The 16282-nt window shown below is 54.6% G+C and overlaps 1 protein-coding gene across 1 annotated transcript; it reads left to right on the top strand.

Moving 5' to 3' along the window:
- The first annotated feature begins 216 nt into the window (after positions 1-216).
- ALDH1A3 (aldehyde dehydrogenase 1 family member A3) lies at positions 217-15947 on the top strand. The gene is given in 12 exon segments (XM_023745224.1): positions 217-349; positions 1601-1741; positions 4383-4512; positions 5252-5313; positions 5782-5910; positions 7026-7139; positions 8415-8517; positions 10774-10958; positions 13244-13376; positions 13746-13961; positions 14417-14492; positions 15671-15947. Coding segments are annotated over 12 exon segments (1467 nt in total). The 5' UTR covers positions 217-244; the 3' UTR covers positions 15744-15947.
- The last annotated feature ends 335 nt before the right edge of the window (positions 15948-16282 follow it).

Genomic DNA, 16282 nt, shown 5'->3' with positions numbered 1-16282 from the left:
GTTTGATTCCCGGTCAGGGAAGGTGCCTGGGTTGTGGGCTCGATCCCCAGAACGGGGCGTGCAGGAGGCAGCCGATCCATGTTGCCCACTCACATCGATGTTTTGCTCACATCAGTGTTTCTCTCCCTGCCTCTCTCTCTGAAGGTGGGTAAACAGTTCTTTAGAAAAAAAGGAAAAAAAAGGTTGCCTTGTGCTTAGATGATTGACGTAAGCCTAAAAAGTTACAACTTCCTTTCTTGGGTAGATGTTCATCAACAACGAATGGCACGAGTCCACGAGCGGGAAAAAGTTCGCCACCTACAACCCTTCAACGCTGGAACAAATCTGCGAGGTGGAGGAAGGAGATAAGGTGGGTGTGCCCCACGCAACCCCAGGTAGCTCAGTTCCGGAGGCGGAAGGATGAGGAGGGGGGTCGGCTCAGGTGTGAGATGGGACTGGTCCCCTCTCGGGTAGGACCTGGGTTCGCTGCTTCTTGGACGCAGGGCCCAGAATGGGGTCAGTTAGGGACCGGGGGCTGCAGATGGACGTTTCCCCATCTGGGAGGATGACTGTATCCTCCTCACGTGGCCAGAGGGAAGGTTTTTATCCATGATTCCAACCTGCAGGCATTGAGGGATCTTTCCCAAGAGCATTGCCGGCTGGTGTGTTTCACCACAGGCAGCATTCTGGCGAGAGACACTTAAAAAAAAAAAAAAAGAAAACTTGAAGGAAAAAGATTTGCTAACCAAGTCACTCAGCGGTAATAATGTCACGGAATTGCCAGATTTCTTTTCTACGAAGAACTCATGTGATCATGTTAACATATTATAATTAGCTCATTATGATAATACTAGTGACCCGGTGCACGGATTCGTGCACATCGAAAGGAAATTTATTAGAAGGTGGCCAGCGGGGCAGGACTGGGCGAGAGAGAAGGGCCAGACACGCCCTGGAGCCAACCTCCCCTGGTACCTCCCCTGCCAGCCGCACCTGGGGCATCGCCATGGCTAGATGGGCATCTGTGGAGTGAGCGGGGTCCCTCTGGCAGGTGGGCCCCTCGGCCTGGCCTGCGGGGATCGGGCCGAAACCAGCTCTCTGACATCCCCGAGGGTCCCGAGTGTGAGAGGCACTCTGCAAAGTTGCTGTCCTACAGCGTGTGGCACGCAAACGCACGTGTGCAGTAAACCAGATTCGGGGCCGACAGAGCCCCAGCAACAACATAACCCAGGGCCGAAGGTGGAATCACACAGCCCCACGAGGAATCGGGCTCCCTCCTCCCTGGTTCTGGGATGCATCACCAGAGAACCGCCACTGCCAAGTCACTGCCACTCGGCAGCTCCTGCGCTGAGCATCTGCCCCCTGGTGGTCAGTGCGCGTCATAGCTACCAGTTGGACCGACATTTAGCTTTTTATATATATAGTTTTTTTAAAGGTTATTGTTAAAAAAAAAAAAAAAAGGAAAGAGAAAGACCGAAGGTGTGAAAAAGTAAATTGTCCCTTGAAAGCCCCAGCCACCCCCTCCCTCGTCCGTCACATGCGGGAAGCAGGTCTCGGCTGCTCTCCGTACTGAACTGCAGTGTCGTCGCGAGCTGACACGCTCTCTCTTGTTTTGGCCGCTCAGCCCGACGTGGACAAGGCCGTGGAGGCCGCACACGCCGCCTTCCAGAGGGGCTCCCCGTGGCGCCGGCTGGACGCCCTGAACCGAGGCCGCCTGCTGCACCAGCTGGCCGACCTGGTGGAGAGGGACCGCGCGGTCCTGGCCGTGAGTACACGCCCGTGAGGGGCAGCTCAGCTCTTCTATTTTTTTATTTATTTTTATTGATTTCAGAGAGGAAGGGAGAGGGAGAGGGAGAGAGAGAAAAACATCCATGATGAGAGAGAATCATGGCTCAGCTGCCTCCTGCACGCCCCCTATTGGGGATGGAGGGTACAACCAGGGCATGTGCCCTGACCGGGAATCGAACCGTGACCTCCTGGTTCACAGGCCGACGCTCAACCACTGAGCCACGCCGGCCGGGCGGTTCTTTCCTTTCCTGATCTGGTGGAGGAACGAGCAGTCCATCCCTCACGCTGCAATTGCTCCTGGGTGGAGGAACACTGGGGTGCATCGCCCGGGGACCTGAGCTCTCCTCCCTCCCTCCCTCCCTGGCCCTCGTGCTTGCCCCGAATCCGAGCGAGGGCAGCGCCCTCCCGGGTCAGCGTGGCTCTTCCTGCAAAGACAGCCAGTCTCCGGGCTCAGCTGCCAAACTGGCTTTTTCAAACACAGTTCTGTTTCCCCCGTGGCGGGCGCTGAGCTCACCCGTCTGCAATGCGTGTGTGGACTCGGGGTCCCGGGCACCCCTCCCCGTCCTGTCCTCAGTGTCAGTGTCTTCGTGGGGAGCGGGGACTGCAGGGCCACCTTCCCCCCCGCCCCCCGAGGCCCCTCCCCTCCCCCTATTGTCTGCCAGTCACCGCTGCCGTCGGGACCGCGGTGCCCACGGGATAGTAAGAGCCCGCGCTTGGCCACATCATGAAAGCGACCAGACACGACCGCGATTGGCACATTCGGTTTTTATGTCTTTGTTGTTGCTGTTGTTGTTAATCCTTCCCCCCGAGGATATTTCTTTTTTCCATGGATCTTTAGAGAGAGTGGCAGGGAGGGCGGGGGAGAGACCGAGGGAGAGAGACATTGACGTGAGAGAGACACGTGGACTGGTTGCCTCCCGCATGCGCCCCGACGGGGGACGGGGCCCGAACTCACAACCCCAGTACGTGCCCTTGACCGGGAATCGAACCCGAGACCCTTCCGTCTGTGGGCCGACGCTCTAACCACTGAGCAACTGGGCCAGGGTGCAAATTCAGGTGTGTGTGTGTGTGTGTGTGTGTGTGTGTGTGTGTATGTTTTAAATATATTTTTATTGATTTCAGAGAGGAAGGGGGAGGGAGAGAGAGAGAAGCATCCATGATGAGAGAGAGTCATGGATGGGCTGCCTCCTGCAGGCCCCAAAATGGGGATGGAGCCCACAACCCGGGCATGTGCCCCGACCGGGAATCGAACCGTGACCTGCAGGTTCCTAGGTCGACGCTCAACCACTGGGCCTCGCCGGCCTCTCTTCCTTTATAAATCATCATCCTCTCGCTCAGCGACCCTAAAAGGAGAATGCAGCCCTGGGCTATGGGTCGGGGCGGCCACTTCCTGCAGACTCGGATGGCGGGCAGTTGCAGCCCTGGGCTCAACTGGGGCTGCTTGTCTGCGGGACAAAGGGCGCCTCTGAGACCCCGGCTGGAAATAGAAAAGAATCCCCGCCATTGAGGACCCGCCATCTCCCCGCCCCCCCCCCTCCACCCATGGCCTCCCTCAGCACCAAGGGCCAGGGCGAGCCCGCTCCCTTCCACGGAGCATCCGGCCTTGCCGCCCAGGGAGGGGCCGTGTGTCTTTGTGCTGGTGGCCCGACCCTCTGGGCTCCGTCCCTCGCTCTTTCCACTACACGCTGGTTGGTCAGGCCACGATGGAGGAAACTGTGTCCTATCTCTCTCTCTCTCTCTCTTTAATATTTTCCCATTGATTTTTAGAGAGAGGGAAAGACAGAGAGAAACATCAATGAGAGAGAGACACACTGATTGGTTGCCTCCTGCATGTGCCCCTCTAAAATAAATAAAAACATTTTTTAAAATATATTTTTGAGAAGAAGGGAGAGGGGGAGAGAGAGAGAGAAGCATCAATGATGAGAGAGAATCATGAATCGGCTGCCTCTGCACGCCTCCTACTGGGGATGGAGCCCGCAACCCGGGCATGTGCCCCGATTGGGAATCAAACCGCGACCTCCTGGTTCCTAGGTTGACGCTCAACCACCAAGCCTTGCTGGCCAGGCAACAAAAACATATTTATTTTTAAAAAGAAGAAAGAAGAAAAGGGGCCCTAGCCAGTTTGGCTCAGCGGATAGCACGTCAGCCTACAGACTGAAGGGTCTTGGGTTCGATTCCGGTCAAAGGCACGTACCTCGGTTGCAGGCTTCTGGCCCTGGCCGGGGGCATGGGAGAGGCATCCGATCGATGTGTCTCTCTCACATCAGTGTTTCTCTCTGTCTCTCCCTCTCCCTTCCACTCTCTCTAAAAATCAATGGGAAAAAATATCCTTTGGTGAGGATAAAAAAAAAAGGAAAAAAATAGTATAATTAAAAATATTTTTAAAATAATAAAAGAAAAACAGGACAAAGCATCCTGACCGTCGGAACGGGTCTTATTGTAAATGCGGTGTCTTGCCCTCTAAGGGACACAGAGGACTGGGAGGTGTGGGGATCAGTGATCGGGGACCCTAACTCCCTGCCCCCCACCTCACCCGCCCCCCCACGACCCACCCCCTGTTCTTCACCACCTGGCACGTAAGAAGGAGGGTGTCTGAGGCTCATGTCTGGTCCTTGCAGACCCTGGAGACGATGGACACGGGCAAGCCGTTCCTTCACGCCTTTTTCATCGACCTGGAGGGCTGCATCAAAACCCTTCGCTACTTTGCGGGGTGGGCAGACAAGATCCAGGGCCGGACCATCCCCACAGGTGAGCCGGCACGGGCTGCTGGGCCTCCAATGGAGTCTTTGGGGGGCCCTGCCTTTCCCTTCCTCTGCGGGCCTCTGGCCATTTCCCCTGTCCCCCCATCCTGCCACTAAGGAATTTTGCTTTTTTAAAAAATAATATTTTTTATTGCTTTCAGGGAGGAAGGGAGAGGGAGAGAGAGAAACATCCATGATGAGAGAGAATCCTGGATCGGCTGCCTCCTGCACGCCCTTTACTGGGGATCGAGCCTGCAACCCGGGCATGTGCCCCTGACCGGGAATCGAACCGTGACCTCCTGGTTCGTAGATCGGCGCTTAACCACTGAGCCACACCGGCCAGGCAGGAATTTTTGCTTTTGGAATTGAGTTGAACACCGCCTCTTTGTGTCGTAGGCCAGACTCAGAACTGACACCTTCGTGGGCTTCTGGGTTACTGTCCTGTCTTGTTCCCCCTTGAAATTCTTCATCTAGGTCAGCGGTTCTCCACCTGTGGGTCGCGACCCCTTTGGGGGTCGAACGACCCTTTCTCAGGGGTCGCCTAAGACCATCGGAAAACACATATATAATCACATATTGTTTTTGTGATTAATCACTATGCTTTCATTATGTTCCATTTGTAACAATGAAATTGGGGGTCCCCACAACATGAGGAGCCGTATTAAAGGGCCGCGGCATGAGGAAGGTTGAGAACCACTGATCTAGATTCACATGTCGTCCTCTCCCCCATGTCACCTCTCTCGCAGATGACAACGTCGTGTGTTTCACCCGGCATGAGCCCATAGGTGTGTGTGGGGCCATCACTCCTGTAAGTACAGGGTTTCCCCCTGCTGCTCCCATGGGCCCGTTAGAACCAAGGTTTTTGGTTTGGGGGTGTTTTTTTTAAATATATTTTTATTGATTTCAGAGAGGAAGGGAGAGGGAGAGATAGAAACATCAATGATGAGAGAGAATCACTGATTGGCTGCCTCCTGCACGCCCCACACTGGGGATCAAGCCCACAACTCCTGCAGACCTTCTCAGAGCCTTTAAGGTGCTGATGTCATTGTACGTAAACCTCCGAGAGGAGGAGGCAGTGCACGCACCGTGGAATCCCTTCTACCAAAGAGTAACTATTAGCCTCCCCCAGAATGCACGTAGGAAGCACCAGGCTGGAATGCAATTCTGATCATTGCAAACTTCTATGTTACCCGTTAAGCCCCAAAGCAAGTGCCCGCCATGGAGCAGGGTAGCGGGTGGGCCCGGGTCCCCCACGTTCCCCTGTGCCCTGTTGCAGTGGAACTTCCCTCTGCTGATGCTGGTGTGGAAGTTGGCGCCGGCCCTGTGCTGCGGCAACACCATCGTCGTGAAGCCGGCCGAACAGACGCCCCTCACCGCCCTCTACCTCGGCTCTCTGATCAAAGAGGTGAGCCGTCCAAAAGGAAAATATTATGTGTTCTCGGTCACATGCCCACTCCCCGGGAGCAGGCCGCCGGCGCGAGATAAAGCTGCCCGGCCGAGCTGGGCCGTGCGTGACAGCAGAGCCGGCTCAACCGCGAGTGGGAAGGGGGTGACGCCTGTTTCACTTGGCAAGAGTCCGTTGGTTCTGTCTCCTGCCAGTGGTCACTGACCCGTGAGAAGCAATTCCGCTCCTCCCACTGAGCTGCTAGAAGCAATTCCGCTCCTCCCACTGACCTGCATGAGACGATGTAGCTGGCATGATGGGCTCAAGCCTACTTTAGGAGCAAGTGTTTTCTCTAAAGAATTTGCAGGAGAGTCACCTGGGAGGGAACTGAATAGTCAGAGGTGTGGGCCTGGCGTTTGGGGGGTCATCTGGGCAGCTCCCCTAAGTAGCTGTCACCCAGCCAGGCTCACCCGTGATCATTCGCTCCCCAGGCAACTGCCTTTCAGGGAAACAAGCGGCCCAAGGGACACCCCCCTCCTGACACACCAGGCAGCATGGCTCCGTCACACTGTCCCCAGTGTCTATGTTGCAAAGGGAGAGAAGGTCCCCTCATGTCACTTCCGCCAAGCTAATAGGGTCAGATGCACAACCTTTTTAAAAATATATATATATATTTTTATTGATCTCAGAGAAGAAGGGAGAGGGAGAGAGAGAGAGAAACATCCATGATGAGAGAGAATCATGGATCGGCTGCCTCCTGCACACCCCCTAGTGGGGATGGAGCCCGCAACCCGGGCATGTGCCCTGAGCGGGAATCGAACCGTGACCTCCTGGTTCATAGGTCGATGCTCAACCACTGAGCCACGCCGGCCAAGCAGGCCACCAGTCTTTGTGCTCAGAGGCCTTTTTAAGGTGAAAAATGCTGCTCGGAAGGAGGTGTGTGCACCTCACCCTGGCCCCCTGGCCGACCGGGTTTGGGTCCTGGGGTGGATGGGTGACCCAGGCCCAGACCGTGCAATGGGGATGCCACTCTGCTTGGGAACACCACTCAGCCATGACCCTCTGGGCCCACGCGTGGCTCCATGGTGGACGCTGGTCCCTGGCCTTCCTTCAGTGCCTTCTCCGTCTCCTCCTAGGTCGGCTTCCCTCCGGGCGTGGTGAACATCGTGCCCGGATTCGGACCCACCGTGGGAGCCGCCATGTCATCCCACCCTCGGATCAGCAAGATCGCGTTCACCGGGTCCATAGAGGTAGCCCCCTCGCTGGGTGTGGGCTGGGGGGGAGAGGGGGGCGCTGGGGACCTGTGCCCTCTTCCTGGGAGGGGCCGGCCTGTGACTTGTGTTCCTTCTGGACTGGACCGAGTTTCAGTACGCGGACGGTCAGTTTTCCAAAGTCACTGGGCCAGTTTCCAAACGAAATACATCCTGAATGGAACCCAGGAGCCCTGGCAGGAAGGATGGCCAGATAAGATAAAATAAAAATGTGAAACATCCGTAGGACAAACAGTGTCGTAGTTAAGGTTAAAAGGTAGATAACAGCCCGGCCGGTGTGGCTCAGTGGCTGAGCGTCGACCCGTGAGCCAAGAGGTCACCGGTTCGATTCCCAGTCGGGGCACTTGCCCGGGTTTCCGGCTTGATCCCCAGTAGGCACTCGATCAATGATTCTCTCTCAGCAATAAAAAAATTGTTTAATTAAAATAAAATAAAATGCACCCACACCTTGTTTGGGGGCGCAGCCTCAGCCCTGGGGGAGCCCAGCCCTGCCTCATTTTTTTGTTGTTGTGAATCCTCACCCGAGGAAATTTCCCCAATCGATTTCCAGAGAGAGTGGCAGGGAGGGGGAGAGACAGAGAGAGAGAGAGAGAGAGGAACATCGATGTGAGAGAGACACGTCAATTGGTTGCCTCCCTCCCGGGCCCTGACCGGGGCCGGGGATTGAGCCTGCAACCGAGGTCCGTGCCCTTGACGGGAATCGAACCTGGACCTCCTGGTTCATAGGTCGACGCTCAATCACTGAGCCACGCCAGCCGGGCTACACACAAGGTCTTTGGTTGATCACCTCCCACCCACCCTCCCTGCCTTCCCTCCGAGATTCCGCATCCATAGAACGGACCCTCATCCTGAAGAGCAGCCCCCCAAATTCCCTAAATCTCAGGGGCTCCCTCAGCTTCTACCGAAGAGTCCAATAGAAGGGTCTCCCTCACTAGCGAGGGGTAGAGCAGCTGCCCCCATGCCCTGGGAGCCCTTTCTCAGAGGGGTGGCCGGCTCCCCCCTGTCTGGCTGTGTGGCTGGAGGGGAGCGGGGGGGGGGAGGAGCGAATCGCTGGGCCTCCCGGCTCCAACTCCGCCCGGTCAGTGGAGCAGCTGGGCCAGGGGTTCGGGCCAGGCCAGCATCTCAGGGTGCTGGGGGCGGCCGAGGGAGGGAGGGAGGGTGACGCACATGTTCTTGGGCCACATCTGGCCACGTCCAAGGTTCCATCCGGTCCGGGTTTGTGTTTTTTGTTTGTTTGTTTTTTTCATCCGGAAGGTTGGCAAGCTGGTTAAAGAGGCCGCGTCTCGCAGCAACCTGAAGAGGGTGACGCTGGAACTCGGGGGGAAGAACCCCTGTATCGTGTGTGCCGACGCCGACCGTGAGTCTCTCCCTGCACTTTAGGGGGTCCGGGGGTGTCTCCAGGCTTCCTGGACCGAACTCAGAACCAAGGGGAACACACACACACACACACACACACACACACAGAGGCACACACAGTGGGGGTGTGTTTCCACCTTGGGCCCTGCTCGCCTACACAGATGGAGATGAAACGCAAGTGCCATTGGATGCTCGGCCAGTGTGGCTCAGTGGTTGAGCGTTGACCTATGAACCAGGAGGTCAGAGTTGGATTGGATTCCCGGTCAGGGCACATGCCCAGGCTGCAGGCTCGATCCCCAGCAGGGGGCGTGCAGGAGGCAGCCGATCCATGATTCTCTCTCATCATGGATGTTTCTCTCCCTTCCTGTCTGAAATCAATAAAAAAAAAATTTTTTTTTTTTAAAAAGCAAGCTCCATGGGACGGAGGCATGCCCAGGTGGTCACCAGGGGGCTGCCTGATTCTGCCCTTCAAGGTCAAGTTGACCTTCCATCCCCTTGGAGTGGGAGCCATGAGAACAAAGCCAGTTTCTTCTTCAGACACTCAGGCCCCTGAGTGGGAAGGGGGCTGGAATAAGAGGAGGAGGAACAGGGCAGGTGTGTCCCACTCTTAGGCATTCATTGTTCTGCCCTCCCTGCCCCTTAGGGTCATATTTATGTCTTGCAAAGAACAGCCTCCCCACCTGCCCATTAGGGCCAGAAATTCCTTTCTTGAGGAACAAAGCCTTCCATTGAGCATGCAGATAAAGGTTGGAATTGCAAATAGCCCTGAGACAAACAGTATTTCTCACTAAGGTGTGAATGACTGATAGCATGTCCTCTTCCGGAAGCTGGCTTTCCCTGGGACAGAGGCCTGTGGAAATGGACTGTTTATGTTGTTCCCGACTTGGTGTTCCCATGTGGAAGCATCATCAGCGTTGCTAATGGTTTTGGGAACCGCGTGGGTGTGGCCCCACTGTGACCCACACTCAGAGCTCCAAACGCCCGTCTTAAAGAGCCAGGACTCCCATTTGGCTGAGTGCCGCCATTGCTGGGCACCCCATCTGCCCCGCAGCTCCCCCTCTTTTCCTCCCAGGGAAGCAAACGACAATGAGAACACAAGACCCCTGTTTGGCGGTTGGTCGGACGAGGATCGTAAACACCCGACATAGCCATCTCCTCTTCCCGTGGGCAGTGCCAGGCCACAAAATTAAATCCTGACGCAGCTGGCATCCCAGGCATGATATCAACGAGAACATGTCGCTGTTCCCCGCCACGGCGGCCCCCACCCCGGCTCCTGGCAGGAAATGAATGAGTTATTTTGGACGAAGGCCTTTTTAAAAAATATATATTTTTATTGATTTCAGAGAGGGGAGAGAGAAACATCCATGATGGAGAGCGAATCATGGATCGGCTGCCCTCCTGCACGCCCCCTGCTGGGGATGGAGCCCGAAACCCCGGGCTTTTGCCCCTGACCCGGGAAATTGAACCGTGACCTCCTGGTTCCTAGGGTTGATGCTCAACCATTTGAGCCACGCTGGCCCGTTCCTGGTCTGGGTTAAATTCAATGCCAGCTCAGTTCTTCAGTTTTCAGCTCAGCCAACTGCCAGGAAGAACCCAGGGTTTCCTCTCTAACTTATCTCAAGTCCAGCACGGCGTGGGGTTCTGTACCCCTATTAGGAACTTCTGCAGGGCAACATAAAAGCTCGGTTCCTTTCAAAGTTCAAGAGAACGGGGCTGCAACAGTACATACCAGATGTCATTCCAAAGGACTTTAGTCCGGCCCAGCGGGCGTAGCTCCGAGCCAGGAGGTCACGGTTCGATTCCCGGTCAGGGCACATGCCCGGGTTGTGGGCTCCATCCCCAGTAGGGGGCGTGCAGGAGGCAGCCGATCCATGATTCTCTCTCATCATGGATGTTTCTCTCTCTGTCTTCCTCTCCCTGCCTCTCTGAAATCAATAAAGATATCTTTTTTTTAAAAGGGGGGCCCCTGAGCAAATGAAACAGGGCCTGGGACCATTCTCTGCGCTGATCCGAGTAGTAAACGCACTGACAAGTCCTGCAGGGGGGACCTCTTCAACTCCAAACTCAGCCGACCCCAAAATGTGTCCCCTCCTCCGTGCGTTTGGGGAAATGCTGGGAACGAAATTAATTTCTGAAGTTTGTCCGGGAGCCTGTGTTCCTGTGTGGGCAGAGCTGCCGCTGTGGCCAGTCCTGCCCTAACGACTTGATTGCTTCCTCTGCCCCCGCCGCCCGCCGCCTGTGCCGCCTCGCCCTCCAGTGGACTTGGCTGTGGAGTGCGCCCACCAGGGAATATTCTTCAACCAAGGCCAGTGCTGCACGGCCGCCTCCAGGGTGTTCGTGGAAGAGCAAGTGTATCCTGAGTTCGTCAGGAGGAGCGTGGAGCGCGCCAGGAAGCGGCCCGTCGGGGACCCCTTCGACGCCAGAACGGAACACGGGCCCCAGGTAGCCACTGAATATTTTTTTAATTAAATCTTTATCGTTGAGAGTATTCCAGCCCGGCCGGTGTGGCTCAGTGGTTGAGCATCGACCTAGGAACCAGGAGGTCAGGGTTCGATTCCCGGTCAGGGCACAGGCCCGGGTTGCAGGCTTCATCCCCAGTAGGGGGCGTGCAGGAGGCAGCCGATCCATGATTCTCTCTCCTCATGGATGTTTCCCTCTCTCTCTCTCTCTCTCTCTCTCGCTCTCGGAAATCAATCAAAATATATTTAAAGTAAATAATTGAAAAGAAACCACGAAACCCCAGTGCGGAGAGCTCCGGGGTGGGGCCTGGTCGGGGCAGCCAAGGACAGGATGAAAATGATCATAAGCACAGGGTTTTATAACCTCTTTAAAGGGCACATCCTGTATCGCTTTCTCACTGGTGACGCAGGCCGGGCCGGGCCGTGGATCAATATTTCAGGGGCAGCCCGGCGTGCCATGCATTATTGAAGCGGCCTCGGCTGCAGCCGCTGTGCCTGGAGCCAAAGTCCAGCCCAGCCGCGAGTTTCGAATCATGCGGCAGGACTCGCCCGCTCGCCGCCTGCCCACCGCATGGGCGCCCGTGTGTACGCGGGAGGCTGGGGGTCGGGGCCTGCGTGTGGCTCCATGCGGGACGCTATGAAAGTCGCAAGCTCCCTCCAAACCTCAGTTGCCTCGACTGGAAAATGGAGTCATCGAAGGCTCTTTGGAAAATTTCAAGGCCCCCAATACGTTGTTATTATTTTATTTTTTAAAATATATTGTTATTGCCGAACCGGTTTGGCTCAGTGGATAGAGCGTCGGCCTGCGGACTGAAGGGTCCCGGGTTCGATTCCGGTCGGGGGCATGTGCCTTGGTTGCGGGCACATCCCCACTGGGGGGCGTGCAGGAGGCAGCTGATCGATCTCTCTCATCGATGTTTCTAACTCTCTATCCCTCTCCCTTCTTCTCTGTAAAAAAATCAATAAAATATATATTTAAAAAAATATATATATATTGTTATTGATTTCAGAGAGGAGGGGAGAGACAGAGAGAGAAACATCCACGATGAGAGAGAATCATGGATCGGCTGCCTCCTGCACGCCCCCTACTGGGGAGCGTCCAAGCTTGGTTTTTTAAGGGGCTTTTTTAAAAAAAAATTTATTTTATTTTATGCATATTTTATTTTATTTATTTTTATTTTTTATTGTTGGTAATATTATGGATATGTCCAACTTGCCCCCTCTCCCTTTCCCCCCCAGTATTTTATTTTTTAAATATACTTTTTATTGATTTCAGAGAGGGAGAGAGAAAGAAAAACATCCATGATGAGAGAGAATCAGGGATCGGCTGCCTCCTGCATGCCCCTTACTGGGGATGGAGCCCACAACACGGGCATGTGCCCTGATCCGGAATCAAACCAGCGACCTCCTGGTTCATGGGTCGATCGATGAGCTCACTGGCCGGGCCGCCCTTATCATTTCTGCAAGCATTGCCAAATCACCTTCAGAAGGAATGTATCAACCCCCTGCTCCTACCAACCTGCAGCCTCATTACCAGGCTTTGGCACTCTGCCCATCTGATAGTTAAGCGTGCCATCTCGCTTGGCAACCTGCCTGGCTTTAATGTGCGCGTATCTCTCACCATGAGTGAGGCCGCACATCTGATCAAGTGTTCGCAGCCGTTTGCGTTTCCTGTTCCATCAGCTGTGCGAGCGTGATGCGCTGTGGTGTCGCTCACCGTGTTCCTTCCTGCTTCTAAGAACGCTTCGCGGACTAGAAAGATCGGTTTTGTTTCTGTGATGTGACCTGTTAAATTCTCCCACTTCATTTTGCCCTTTGACTTTGCTTGGGATGGTGTTGCCTGTTTTTTTTTTTTTTTTTTTTTTTACATACTCAAGTTTATCTGTGTTTTTTTGTGTGTGGATTTGTTGTTTTATGTTTTGTTTCTGGATTTTGACTCCTCTATGCCATAATTCTCCTTTCCTTCCTTGTCCCCTTGTCGTTCCTTTCCTATAAAGTGAAAAGCTTTGTCTGGCTGGTGTGGCTCAGTGGTTGAGCATCGACCTATGAACCGTGAGGTCATGGTTGGATTCCTGGTCAGGGCACATGCCCGGGTTGTGGGCTGGATCCCCAGTAGGGGGCGTGCAGGAGGCAGCCGATCCAGGATCCCCTCTCATCATAGATGTTTCTCTCTCTCTCCCTCTCCCTTTCTCTCTGAAATCAATAAAAACATATTTAAAAGCAACAACAACCAAAAAGCCTGGCGTTTCTTCCTGTTGTGCTTTGCAGATTGACCAAAACCAGTTCGACAAAATCCTCTCGCTCATCGAGAGCGGCAAGAAGGAGGGAGTCAAGCTGGAGTGTGGGAGCTCGGGCATGGAAGACCGGGGGCTCGTCATCAAGCCCACCTTCTTTCTGGAAGGTCATTGCCACCCTGGCGATCACCAGGGAGGAGGTACGGGGAGGGGGGGGGCTGCAGGGAGAGCGACGGCCCAGGGGCCTGGTGCTGAGCTGAGGGGAGGGACGGCTGGGGGTCTTTCTTCTCTGAGGGTCAGCGACCCCAGATATCTGGTGAGGGGGGCGTTTTCTTTTTTTTAAATATATTTTTTTATTGATTTCAGAGAGGAAGGGAGGGGTGGAGAGAGAGAGAGGAACATCAATGATGAGAGGGAGTCACGGACCGGCTGCCTCCTGCACGCCCCCTACTGGGGGTCGAGGGTGCAACACGGGCATGTGCCCTGACCGGGAATCGAACCAACTGTGACCTCCTGGTTCATAGTTGGGCGCTCAGCCACTGAGCCACGCCGGCCGGGTGCTCACCGCCATTCTTGCCATCGATTATAGATTTTTGGGCCGGTGCAGCCGATCCTGAAGTTCAAAACGATCGAAGAAGTGATCAGAAGAGCCAACAGCCTGGAATATGGGCTTCACGGCGGCTGTTTTTCACGAAGAACTTGGGACAAAGCCCCTGAAGCTGGCTTCCCGGCTTGGAAGTCGGGCACTGTCTGTGAGTGTTGGGGGTGTTTTGGGGGGGGGTTCGGGGCAGGCTGGCTTCATGACTCATCAAATCACAGTCATATATTATGGGCCAAGCTCTGTCTTTACTTTGCTGGATCCTCGCGACCGCCGTCTGTGAAATGGGTACCATTATCGTCTCCATTTCCTACCTGAGGGCATGTAGGCTCAGAGAGGTGCAGTGACCTGCCCAGGGTCACACAGCGCTCTCTCTGAAATCTTTTTTTTTTTAATTTTTTAAACGTTTATTCATTTCCTGAATTGTTGAGAAAAAAAATAAGCGAAAAGCTTTATGCCAGGAATATTCAAATCTCAGTTTCTGCTGGGAAGCATAGAAGGCGGACGTTGAAAGCACACTGTTCTGTGATTAAAACTCAGAGCCGGGACGTGCAAAATCCAGGCGGGTCCCCTCCGGGTAACCGTGAGCATCGTCTCCTTCTCTCTCCAGGATCAACTGCTACAACGCCATCTACGCGCAGGCTCCGTTCGGTGGCTTTAAAATGTCGGGAAACGGCCGAGAATTGTAAGTGCCCCTGTCCCTCCACGCCTGTTTCTACCTGTCCGGTGGGTCATGTCGGTCACTTATTATTTCTCTATTTATTTCTAAAAATATATTTCTTAATTGATTGCAGAGAGGTAGGGAGAGGGAGAGAGAGTGAAACATTAATGATGAGAATCATGGATCGGCTGCCTCCTGCACACCCCCTACTGGGGATCGAGGGTACAACCCGGGCATGTGCCCTGACCCGGAAAGGAACCGTGACCTCCTGGCTCATAGGTCAACGCTCAACCGCTGAGCCACGCCGGCCGGGCCGCATGTCTGTGTTTTTGACCCTTGGCACATATTTCCCAAGGCTTTTGATAAAGTCCTCGGCCATAATTCACAAGGAGCCTGGACACAGCCTTGGAAACCGATTTCCGTGTTCCGCTGTCTCCAGTGAATGTCTTCATGTTGCAAGAAGTTCCCCTTTTCCCGCTGGCACCCGGCTCGGTGAATTCCATGGTTTTCCCCGGCCCCGTCGCCCGGGCTGGGCTGGCAATTTGCCGCCCACCCACGGGCCCTCCGGGGCCTGTGCCTCGGCTGGTCTTAAGAAGAAGCCTGTAATTTCTCTTTCTTCAAGGTGCTTTTTAAATTTATTTTTTATTTTGTTGTTGTTAATCCTCACCCAAGGATATTTTTTCCATTGATTCTCCCCCCAATGGATTTTTTTTTTAAGAGAGAGTGGAAGGGATGGGGAGAGACAGAGAGAGAAACATTGATGTGAGAGAGACACATCAATTGGTTGTCTCCTGCATGTGCCCCGACCAGGGCCGGGGATTGAGCCTGCAACCCAGGTACATGCCCTTGACTAGGACTCGAACCCAGGACACTTCGGTCTGGGGGCCGACGCTTTAACCACTGAGCATAGCCTCAAAAATGCCGAGCTAACCCCAAAGGACCGATTCCTGGTCTGGGCACATGCCCGGGTTTCGGACTCGATCCCCAGTAGGGGGCATGCAGGAGGCGGCCGATCCATGATCCTCTCTCATCATGGATGTTTCTCTCTCTCTCTCCCTCTCCCTTCCTCTCTGAAATCCATAAAAATATATTTAAAATAGATAGAACACAGTTGCCATGGGTGGGCTGAGGATCACAGGCATCTCACACGCTTCTCTCTCTCTCTCTCTTTCTCTCTCTCTCTCTCTCTCTCTCTCCCACAGAGGCGAGTACGCGCTGTCGGAATACACCGAAGTGAAAACAGTCACCATCAAACTGGACGACAAGGACCCCTGAGGGGAAGGCGGGCTCTGTCCTCCGACGTCTGAATGTGGCCCATCCATCCAACCTGCCGGAGAGAGAGCGACCTCGCTCATTCCCTGGCCCCCTCTCTCCTGGAGACCTTACATCCACTGGATGGATGGGAGAGATTCTCATTTCCTCCTCATTCCTGTTGCATTGACCAGTATGTTGGGGGGTAAAATTGCAGTTCTGCCTGGAGGTGGCGCTGTGGAGCTTTTCTTTCTTTCTCTCTTTCTTTTTTTTTTTTAATCGTCACCCGAGGCTATTTTTCCATTGATTTTTAGGGAGAGTGGGAGAGAGCAGGGAAAGGCAGAGAGAAACATCGATGCACGAGAAACACATCGATGGGTTGCCTCCTGCACGTGCCCGGGCTGGGGAGGAGCCTGCCACCGAGATACGTGCCCATGACAGGAATCGAACCCGGGACCCTTGGGTCCCCAGGCCGGCGCTCTATCCACTGAGCCACACCGGCTTGGGCACCTGCTTCCCTTTTCAACCGGGTCCCCTGGGATGGTGAGGAGGCTCAGGGCGTG

The sequence above is a fragment of the Myotis lucifugus genome, unplaced genomic scaffold, assembly GCF_000147115.1.
Source record: "Myotis lucifugus unplaced genomic scaffold, Myoluc2.0 scaffold_525, whole genome shotgun sequence".
Lineage (NCBI taxonomy): Eukaryota > Metazoa > Chordata > Mammalia > Chiroptera > Vespertilionidae > Myotis > Myotis lucifugus.
The sequence above is the reverse complement of the archived record's forward strand: the minus strand, read 5'-3'. Positions and strand labels throughout refer to the sequence as shown.